Source organism: Zea mays, chromosome 1, assembly GCF_902167145.1.
Source record: "Zea mays cultivar B73 chromosome 1, Zm-B73-REFERENCE-NAM-5.0, whole genome shotgun sequence".
Taxonomy (NCBI): domain Eukaryota; kingdom Viridiplantae; phylum Streptophyta; class Magnoliopsida; order Poales; family Poaceae; genus Zea; species Zea mays.
The window spans coordinates 274,382,995-274,393,847 of NC_050096.1; the positions used below are offsets into that span (position 1 = coordinate 274,382,995).

The 10,853-nt window shown below is 55.5% G+C and overlaps 1 protein-coding gene across 1 annotated transcript; it reads left to right on the plus strand.

Moving 5' to 3' along the window:
- Positions 1–750: 750 nt before the first annotated feature.
- On the plus strand, positions 751–8,886 carry LOC118476166 (chaperone protein dnaJ 1, mitochondrial-like). Its single transcript, XM_035964361.1, has 4 exons — positions 751–1,177; positions 1,745–1,862; positions 7,910–7,993; positions 8,772–8,886. The coding sequence occupies exons 1-4, from the start codon at positions 1,047–1,049 to the stop codon at positions 8,853–8,855; spliced, it is 417 nt and encodes a 138-aa protein (XP_035820254.1). The 5' UTR covers positions 751–1,046; the 3' UTR covers positions 8,856–8,886.
- Positions 8,887–10,853: the final 1,967 nt, after the last annotated feature.

Sequence of the window (10,853 nt, forward strand, 5' to 3'; positions counted from 1 at the left end):
AAGACGGGATCACTCCCGCAAGCCAGACGCAGAAGCAGACAGCTGAAGGTCCGGGTTGTCTGGGTGTTCGGCCTCCACGCTGGCACCGCCGGCGCACCGACGCTGCCTATCCGAGGACAGGGTGGAGGGGGTTGGGGGTAGGAGGCGATCGATGCCCGACGTTTTTTACTGGATCGGCAGCGGCCCGCAGTACGCAGCCACCCACCACCACCAGGGTCGGACCCAACACTCGGCGACGGCGGGGACGCTCGCTTAGCGACGTGGTTGGGAGGAGGCGGTGGTAGGGTCGTGCTAGGGAGGAGGGCGAGGTCGGTAGGGGCACGGTGGCAGGGAGGCGGCAGATCTGGCATGCGGACTGTAGAGGCGGCGTGTGTGTGAGGAAGAGGTGGGAAGGGAGAGTGAGGATGAGGACGACCTACTCGTGGAGCGCGGCGAGCGAGCCGGAGGTGGCGGTGGCCGGAGCAGACGATGTCGAGGAAGGGCCACAGCGTGGCGGCAGGGAGCACGGCGGTGAGGAGGGAGAGGGGGAGAAGGTGAGACGGCGGAGCGAGGACAGGAGACCACATGCGCGGCGACAGAGAAAGCTTGTGAGGGCACGGACGCACGGTACCGCTCACAACTAAAATGAGTAAAAATTTTCGGGTCCGAATCCCTGGGCACGCGTCGGCACGCACGCGACCGAGAGCCCACGAAACGCGGGGAGAGCTCGAAGTGGCTTCAGGTTTTAAGGAACCAGATTGGGCCGAACAAGCTCTAGCTTTACTTTACCAAGTTGGGCTAGGCCCGCCGCTAGTTGGGCAACTTGAAAACGGCCGGAGCTCGATGCGTTTTAGACAATCTCCACCTGCCCACCTGCAACTGCAAGCGGATGCACCGCCGCCTTGCCACCGCAGCCGCATCGCCCGCGCTCCGGCGCTTCTCGCACCACAGCGTCCCTATAGGGAACAGTGCCAGGTGTAGAAGAGCTAAGAAGCGGTCTTGCTCTTGCTGGAGACGCTCCGGCAGCTGTGGATATAGCGCATCCGTGGCCGCAGTGGGTTGCGCTGATGGAACTCCTCCTCCGTCGGGGCCATGTTGACCCCTCCGCCTTCGCCGCCGCCTCGCTGTCTTCTAAGCATGCCAACGCTGTCCGCACCGCCTGCCTCCGATTCGGGCGCCAGCGACCGGAGCTCATCCGGTGAGGTAGCCGTGGTCGGAGTAGTCGTTTTGGGCTTGGTTTCCTGACCTGGGTTGGTGATCACATTGATGGCAATATCTCTGTTGGGGCTATGATTTTAGCTGAAACCTAGGTGTTTGTTGAAATGTGCTAGCCATTCGCGTTACTTTTGTTTTTCTTTCAGGCACTCCACCTGTGCATGTAAAGGTAGTTGCGTCATTGCGTATTTACCATAAAGGTAGTTGCGGTTGTTGCAATATTTTGGCTAATTGCATGTGTCGGACTTTAATAGCAACTCGCGGAGCAAAGCTTGCCTAGTACTAGTAGTAACCATTTTTGGGGATACCGTACAGCAACTCTTAGATGTGACACATCTAAGAGTAGTACTGCTTTGGTTTGTTTTCATGTGTGCGATTACAAAGCATTGTTTCAGCAACTCTTAGATGTGAAATCGCACACATCATGTGTGCGATTACAAAGCATTGTTTCAGCACGTAGAGTAGTACTGCTTTGGTTTGTTTTCATGAGTCTCAACTTTTGACTAAATGACTTGGACGCTGGAAGCAAGTTGAAAGTCTTTTGTTGCAGGCATATATCAAGATGTGATATTCAGGTTGCCCTACGATGTGGTTGTCCCAGCATTGACAGGAAGGTTGTAAACTCTGGGAAGCGACTGCGGGCTTATGTAGGGCTTGTTGAAGGAGAGGTAACTATATGGAAATGTGCATTGAAGATTTCCCTTGGTGCACTGCATTTTGAAATCTTATTTTTTATTTTAAAATTACCATAAACATTAAATATTCTGAATATAAACTCACGTTTTTGTGTAGGATGTACACATCAACACTGAATTATAGACACAAAAAAGAATAATAGACCAGCTTATGCACAAGCAGAAGCTTTATTAGGCTTGTGTATGGTAATAGAGTTGTTGTGATCTTAATATGTTTGCTTCCCTGTTTTCAAGTCGTCGACTAGTCAGCGACTAGTCGTCCGGTCGGTCCTGGGAGCTCGACTTGGGGTGCCGGCTCGACTTTTCTGGCAAGTCGGGCGACTTGTCAACGACTGTAAAGTTGTCCGACTTGCCAGAAAAGTCGAGCCAGCACCCCAAGTCGAGCTCCCAGGACCGACCGGACGACTAGTCGACGACTTGAAAACAGGGAAAACTACGTGCACGAGAGTTGTGCTACTTCAGTTACTGTACGATTTGTAAGTGTAGACAATAGGGTCTTCGAGGTTCCAACTTCCAAGTACAAAAATCACCATGATTCAAAACGTCCGGCAATAGCCCTGTAACCATTGCATTTAGAAAGTGCACACCCAATTTAGCAAGAGTTCGGTTAGCATCTGGTCAGCATTTTGCCATTTTTATTATATCAATCAAATGTGTATCCATGGTGTTTATCAGGATGGTTGACAATTTTGCTTCCGTTCTGCAATTGGCCTTACTATTGGAGAGCGAATGAACAGTAGTCGCTACAGTAAACCCTAACCCTAACAGATATATACCCCTAGTGGGCTGTGGGCTAGGCCCATGTACACAGATAGCTAACACCCCCCCGCAGTCGAAACTCTAGCCACTGCAGATGTTGAGACTGGATCGGAAATCCGTGAAGACCACCGACGGAAGCCCCTTGGTGAAGACGTCAACGAACTGTGAGGTGGTCGGGACGTGAAGGACGCGAACAACTCCACAAGCTACCCGTTCGCGGACGAAGTGGAGGTCGATTTCCACATGCTTCGTGCGCTGGTGTTGGACGGGGTTGGTGGAGAGGTAGACGGCGCTGACGTTGTCGCAGAAAACCAGGGTGCTCGTGGTGAGCTCGTGGAGGAGCTGACGGAGCCAAGCCGCCTCGGCCACGCCGTTGGCCACGGCGCGGTACTCGGCCTCGGCGCTGGAGCGGGAGACAACCGGCTGGCGCTTCGACGACCAGGAGATGAGGTTGTCGCCGAGGAACACGGCGTAGCCCGAGGTGGACCGGCGCGTGTCGGGACAGCCCGCCCAGTCGGCATCGGTGTAGACGCGAAGTTCCGTGGTGGAGGACTGGCGTAGAAGGAGCCCGAAGTCAAGAGTGCCCCGCAAGTACCGCAGAATCCGCTTCAGTGCGGTGAGATGCGACTCTCGAGGGTCGTGCATGTGAAGGCACACCTGTTGGACGGCGTAGGCGATGTCGGGCCTGGTGAAGAGGAGGTACTGAAGGGCCCCGGCAAGACTCCGGTAGCCGGTGGGATCGGCAACCGGGGGGCCGATGGCAGAGAGTTTGCCCTGTGTGTCCACTGGAGTCGCGCAGGGCTTGCAGTCAGCCATGCCAGCGCGGTCGAGGACGTCGAGTTGGTGGACCGGCCAGTCCCGGGCCAGCGCCAAGGTCAGAACAGTCCGGATGGTGGCAGGCTTGACCACCGGACTGAAGGTCTCGTCGAAGTCGACCCCAGGGCGCTGGGTGAAGCCCCGGAGCACATAGCGGGCCTTGTACCGCTCCAGGGACCCGTCGGCGCGCAACTTCAGCTTGAAGATCCACTTCCCGGTGACCACATTGGCACCAGGGGGAGTAGGCACCAGGTCCCAGGTGTGGTTGGCCTGAAGGGCCTCGTACTCCGCTTCCATGGCGCGCCGCCACTGTGGGTCGGCAAGCGCACCACGGACAGTTGTGGGTACAGGTGGAAGAGCTGAAGAGGAGGTGGCAGAGAGAATCAGGCGATCAGGCGGCCGAAGGACACCGGCCGCGCAGCGGGTGACCATTGGGTGGATGTGGCGAGGATCACGGTGGACGACGACGGGGTGGTAGGGCGTGACCTCGGCGCGGGAACGAGCCGGGGTGCCGCGTCGACCACGGCACTGGTATGTATGGATGGGCTCGGTGTAGCGAGACGGCGGAGCAGGCGCCGGTGTCGCACTGGGCTGTGCGGAAGACGAAGGGGAAGTCGAGGCCGCACGTGGCTGTGCGGGGGAGGGCGGGGCAGACAGGGTCGCAGGGGACGGCGAGGCCGCACGTGGCTGTGCGGGAGGGGGCGACGCAGGCAGGGTCGCGCGAGGCGACTCCGGGAACGGCGAGGCCGCACGTAGCTGTGCGGAGGAGGGCGGCGTAGAGGGCGTCGGGGCCGCACGTGGCAGTGCGGCGGGGGGGGCGGCGCAGGCAGGGCCACGCGAGACGGTGAAGTGGGCGAACCAGCGGGGAAGGGAGGCACGATAGTGGGAGAGACAGGGTCGAGGTCGAGGAGAACGTCACGGTCGGTATGGGAGGCAGTGGGGGCGGAGGAAAAGGGGAAGTCCGACTCGTCGAAAACAACGTGACGAGAGATGAGGACTCTGTGAGAGGCGAGGTCAAGACACCGATACCCCTTATGATCGGGAGAGTAGCCGAGGAAGACACAACGAGTGGAGCGAGGGGCGAGCTTATGAGGAGTAGTAGAAGCGAGATTGGGGTAGCAAGCGCACCCGAAGACTCGAAGATGGTCGTAGGAGGGATGGACGCCGAAGAGAGCGAAGTAAGGGGTGGGGTGGGCAACCGCCTTGGTGGGGAGACGGTTGAGGAGATAGGTGGCAGTGCCGAGGGCCTCAGCCCAGTAAGAAACTGGAAGGGAAGCCTGGAAAAGGAGAGAGCGCACTACATCGTTCGTCGTGCGAATCATCCGCTCAGCTCGGCCGTTCTGAGGTGACGTGTAGGGGCAGGACATGCGGAGGTGGACGCCACGAGAGAGGAAGAAGTCACGGGACACATTGTTGTAGAACTCACGCCCGTTGTCACACTGGATGCTCCGGATGGTGCGGCTGAACTGAGTGGAGACCCAAGCGAAGAAGTGAGACAGGGTGGGAAAGGTGTCGGACTTCTGACGAAGAGGAAAAGGCCACAGATAATGCGAGAAGTCATCAAGAATAAGTAAATAATACTTATAGCCAGAAATGCTGATTACAGGGGATGTCCATACATCACAGTGTATCAGATCAAAAATGCCTGCTGCTCTAGAAGAGGAGATGGGGAATGGGAGCCTAACATGGCGACCTAACTGACAAGCATGACAGAGGTGCTCAAAAGATCCCCTACAACCAGAAACGGAGGTGCTGCTAGAGAGCTTGGACATCACATCACGACCGGGGTGACCGAGACGACGGTGCCAAGTCACAGAAGAGGCGGCGGCTGCAAGAACAAGCGGCGCAGAGGTCGGTGGCGGGGAAGCAGGCAGGCGAAGTGTGTAGAGCGGCTCGGGGCTGTCACACCGAGCGAGAAGGGTCCTGGTGGCAAGGTCCTTCACAGAAAGACCAAACGGGTCAAACTCCATGGAACAAGAGTTGTCAGTAGTAAACTGACGGACGGAAAGAAGATTTTGAATGATGTGGGGAGCAACAAGAACGTTGGATAAACGGAAAGGACCGGGAAGGACCGCGTCACCAACAGAGGTGACGGGAAGGGCAGAGCCGTTTCCAACCACGATAGAGGACGGAAGGGAGGGGTGGGGGGGATAGGTGGAAGACAGAGTACCTACGTCCGGGGTGGTGTGGTAGGAGGCACCGGAGTCAGCCACCCAGTCAGAGACGGAGGTGGGTGGGGCCAGCGTCATTGTGGAGAAGGAGTTGGCGAGAGACTGCGTGTCCCACCCATTGGTCCAGGGTCCCCACACGGGTGGAGCCGGAGGCCCTGGGAGGGGAAGGAGCCCCTGCTGAGGCTGGGGAGGTGCCGAGGGCGCCGCCGGAGGAGTGGCAAGGAAAACCGGCTGAGGGGCGACGGGGCGAGGGGCCGAGGTGCCCGCGAACGGCCCGGGCCACATCTGAATGGTGCCAGTCCACGGGTTGTAGAAGGATGGCCACTGGGAGCCACCCGGGGAATGGCCCCGGCTGCCGCGGCCACTCTTGCGACCATGGCCGCGACCACGACTGCGACCCCCCCGGAGCCAGGAGGCTGCCGAAGGGATCCAGACGGCGGGAGGCCGGAGTGCGGCGAAGAGGATCCCCCCCCGGAGGCAGAGGGGGGAGCCCGAGGAGCGCTGTAGAGCGCCGTGGCGGGAGCGGCGGTCGCAGTGGCGGAGAGGCGAAGCTCCTCGAGAAGTAGATCGTCCTTGGCCTCAGCAAAGGTGGGAAAAGGCTTCAGGCGGGTGAGGATGGGCGTCACACGATCGAAGCGAGGGCTCAAACCGCGGAGGAGGTTGAGCACGAGGCACTCGTCGGTGATGGGGGACCCGAGGGTGCGAAGAGTGCCCGCCATCGTCTTCATCTGACGGCAGTACTCGTCCACAGAGAGATCGCCCTGAGTAAGCTGACGGAAGGCGGTCTCGAGGTACAGAATCCGAGTCTGGCGGTGGTCGAGGAACTGGGCCTCAAGAGCACCCCAGACCCGGTGAGCAGTGGCGTCCGGAACGCGAACGATGTCCTGAAGTTCGGCCGTGAGGGTGCCATGAATCCAGGAGAGCACCACCTCGTCCATCAGAAGCCAATCCTCTGACGGGTCAGGGACCGCTGAGAGGACGTGGTCGGCGAGGGCGTAACGGCGAAGGGTCTGCAAGACCTGATCGCGCCACCGGGGGTACTGAGTGGAGGCCGGCGCAAGGACGTCGGTGACGGTGGCCCGGATGCTGGTGAGGGCCGCCGCCTGAGCATGAAGAGAGGCGCGAAGGGTTGAGGCCGGGGCGGGCGCGGGCTCGAAGGTGTCGGCGCTGTGGCGAGCGGATGTGGGGGAGCCATCCGGCACGCCCTTGCCAGCGAGACGGTGGTAGGTCTCGGCGTACTGGCGCTCAATGGCGTCGACATCCGCCTGCTCCTGCTCGAGAGCACGGGCGGCGTCCTGGGCCCGCTGGCGAGCAGCCGTAACGGCCGCCCGGGTGGCGGCGAGAATGGCAGCAGCGTCTGCCGAAGAAGTGCGCAGGGAGGAGATGATGGCGGACGGCTGACTGTAGACAGTGGTCGGCAGGGGGCAGCCACGAACGGGGCCCCCGCCAGTCGTGGTGACATGAGGAAAACCGGGCGCCAGCAGCTGGGAGTGAAGGAGGGCGACATCCGGTAGGGAGAGTGCAGGAGCCGGCGGGGACCCGTCGTGGCCAGGGGCTGCCGCGAGGGTTGCAGTTTGGGTCGGCATGGGCGGAGGTGGCTCGACAGTGGGGGGAAGCGTGGCGGTGAGCACAAAGGCGTGGCCCGGCGGCGTTCCGGCAGCAGCGAAGGGATGTGCAGAGCCGGGGACAGCGGGGAAAGGGGCCGCAGGGGGCGCAGTGAGGGCCGAGGGCGCGCTGGCCGCAGAGGGAAAGGCCGCGACGGGCGCTGCGAGTCCCGGCGGCGCGCCGGACGCAGGGGAGAGGGCCGCCGCGGAGGGTGTGCCGGCCGTAGGGGAGAGGGAGAGGGCCGCCGCGGTGACCGGGAGGCCCGGTGGCGCGCCAGCCGCGGGGGAGGGGGCCGCCGCGGGGGCGGCGAGTCCTGCAGGAGCACCGGCCGCAGGGGAGAGGACCGCCGCGGGGGCGGCGAAGCCCGGCGGCGCGCCGGCCGCGGGGGAGAGGCCCGCCAGGGGCGCGGCGAGGGCCGCCCTGTAGGAGAGAGGAAGGGGAAGGGGTCGCCGGAGAAGGGAGGGGGCGGCGGTCGACCGGCCATGGAGAGGCGGCGGCGGCTGGACCTAGAGCTCTGGCACCATATTGGAGAGCGAATAAACAGTAGTCGCTACAGTAAACCCTAACCCTAACAGATATATACCCCTAGTGGGCTGTGGGCTAGGCCCATGTACACAGATAGCTAACACTTACCCTTACTGCCTTTTTTTGCCTCACTTGCCCTAAAAGCTTGCAAAGAAGCTTCATCCAGACACGAATAAAGGTGATGCGGATGCAGAACCGAAGTTTCAAGAGGTTCAGCGAGCTTATGAGGTACTTGATGTCTGTTTAGTGTGCTGCGCTTATACCTAACTTAAAGGCGGTGTAGGTTCTGTGAATTCTGATGCATATGTTTTTGCCGTCAATGTAGACTTTAAAGGATGAACAAAAAAGATCATTATATGATGAGTTAATGATTCAACCGTTTTGATGGCATATGTTTACATTTCTACTACTCTTCCTTAGCACAAGTTCATTGATGATTCATAAGTGGTCGAATGTTTAAATCTTGGTTTTTAAGAAACTGGGAATCTAATTTCTATAAATTAGGATATAAACTGGTATGTTTGGAACCACTCTAGTTTCTATAAACTAGTTTCTTAAAAACCAGGTGCTTCCAAACAGGCCCTTAGTTGTTGGTTTGATTTTCAACTTCATACAATATATATCACTGACCACACAGAAAAACTCAAGTTTTATTGAAGCTCATTTCATTTTACATTCTTATTTCATATACCATATTTGATCAAAATAGAAACATGTGTTTACCAGGCATTGTGATTTATTCTACTTCAAGTCCATAACTGATTTAAAACCAATACTGGATGATTTTATTTTATACAATATACAGGAAAGGACTATTAGTTTCTTGCACTCGTTATTTGTAACTTATTTCCTTGTTGGTTATTTGGGTATCATATTTCTATTTCCTGTTTCCATTACTTTATGTTACAATTTAAGAACCGATGACTTTTAGTTGGTGTGTCTACTTCAGTTCTCTTCTAAATCTGCTAAAACTAATTTTATTTTTTTATATTTGTTCGGTATGAAGTTCTTTAGGAACATTTTCAGGGATAGGGATTTTGGAAGCCATGATATTAAGGTGATTTCTGCACTCATTTTCGCTGTACATTAAGCTATACCCTGTGAATTGCGGTTCCATTCCCATTTTGCAGGTTGCACTTGAACTATCATTTATGGAAGCAGTTCAAGGATGCAGCAAAACGATCAACTTCCAAACGTCTGTCACGTGCGAAACCTGCAGTATGTAGATGCAGTTTTTATCTCATGTCTCCATTTTTAGGTATTTAGCCTTCTGTTTTTTATTGTGATGAGATATTTTTCAGATGGAGCCGGCGTGCCTCCTGGAACCAAACCTGAAACATGTCTAGCTTGCAGGGGTTCAGGATTTGTTAGTTCTTCATCACATTGCTTTTGTCTATCCAGTTTAACTAGTATTCTTATTTGTGTTAGTTTTTAAAAATATTGTTGACAGATGTTCATGCAAACTGGACCCTTCAGGATGCAATCAACTTGCACAAAATGTGGTGGTTCTGGGAAGACTGTGAAGGTAGGGTTTCCCTCTTAATGACATATATCAGCTGCAACAAAAAAAATAGATTATGAATCATTATAGTACACCCTTGGCACAGGTATTTCACTGAAGTTGATGATCTTGAAGTATGAATTACTTTTCCTCACCATATTTTATTCTACTAGTCATGAATGATTTATTTCCTGATTGCATGTAAAGTCAGCTCTATCATGTTAACTAATTGAGTTACCCTGTAATGGACTTCCTCTATAGAGCAGCTTATGAATTCTGATGAATCACCACAACATTGGTTATGCTTCTATGTTATTCCTTTAGGATTTCTGCCGGTTCCTCGGGCGGGCCTCGCCTGGTCGCCCCGTTATGTGTAGCCAGTGGCTGCCTGCTTCTCCCTCCTCAAGGCGCAGCGTAGCACAGCGGCTGCGTTGCTGGCGGCCAAAGATGATGGCGCGTCGCGATGTACAACTTCTGGTGGCACGGGGGATCTCCTCATCACCGCGCCTTTCTCGGAGGATCAACCAAACGGGTGAGGCGTGCCTTTCTTCTTTCACTTATTTTGGTTTTCTAGCTCGCTTTCAAGAAATTTCAGATAGTGTCAGTACGCTGGCTATCAGTGTTGTGCATAGGTGTGCTTAGCACATTTTTGGATTTTGCATGAAGTTTTAATAAGAACTAGATTGATCTTAGTAAGGTTGGATTTATAGAGCTCATTCAAAATTGAAAGCAGTGTAGTGGTATGTCATGTACGACCGCACTTACAGGCGCCGTCGTGACGCCAGGAGGGCTGCAGATCGCGCAGCCAAGGCAGGCGCCACAATCAGTGGCTAAGTTTAGAAAGATAAGGATTAGTTTCCCTCTTGCATGCCTTAATAATAGGAGGGATTGGTTAAGATTAGTTTCCTTTTCATATGCCTTAATAATAGGAGAGATTGGTTAAGATTAGTTTCCTTTTCATATGCCTTAATCATAGGAAAGGTTGGTTGAACCAGAGGCTATATATATGCCGTGTAATAGGCTGGGAAATAATCAAGAAAGATCAATTATCCAAAACTGCTCTTCTCCCTTGCCTCTCTCAAGCCACCGGTGAGGAATCCCTCACGGTGAAGGTCTGGAGCGCGACTACGAACTGCGTAGCCGCGGTCCAGCGACGTTGGGCGTCGAGACGCTTGACAACCTGGTATCAGCGTCACGTCGATCCTCACCCACCCACCCTTGCCCTCCACCATCCCCTTCCACGCCCACCGCCTCCACCGACCACTCCATCACCATGGCTGAGCCCAAGGTTATTAAGGCGTTAAGGCGAGCCATGGCGACCGACCCCCTTCCAGACGCCTAGGCGAGTTAGGCGTGCGGCGAGGCGACGCCATATGAGGATCGCCTAGGCGAGGATATACAAAAAAAATCCTAACAATCTAACACTCGCAATAGCAAAATTAGTAAGGTTAGAGAATACAAGCAGAGCAGCAGAGTCGTAGATAGCAAAATTAGTAAGGTTAGAGAATACAAAAAAAATCCTAACAATCTAACACTCGCAAGCAGCAGAGCAGTCAGCAGATGAACTGAGGAAGCAGAGCCGCAGAG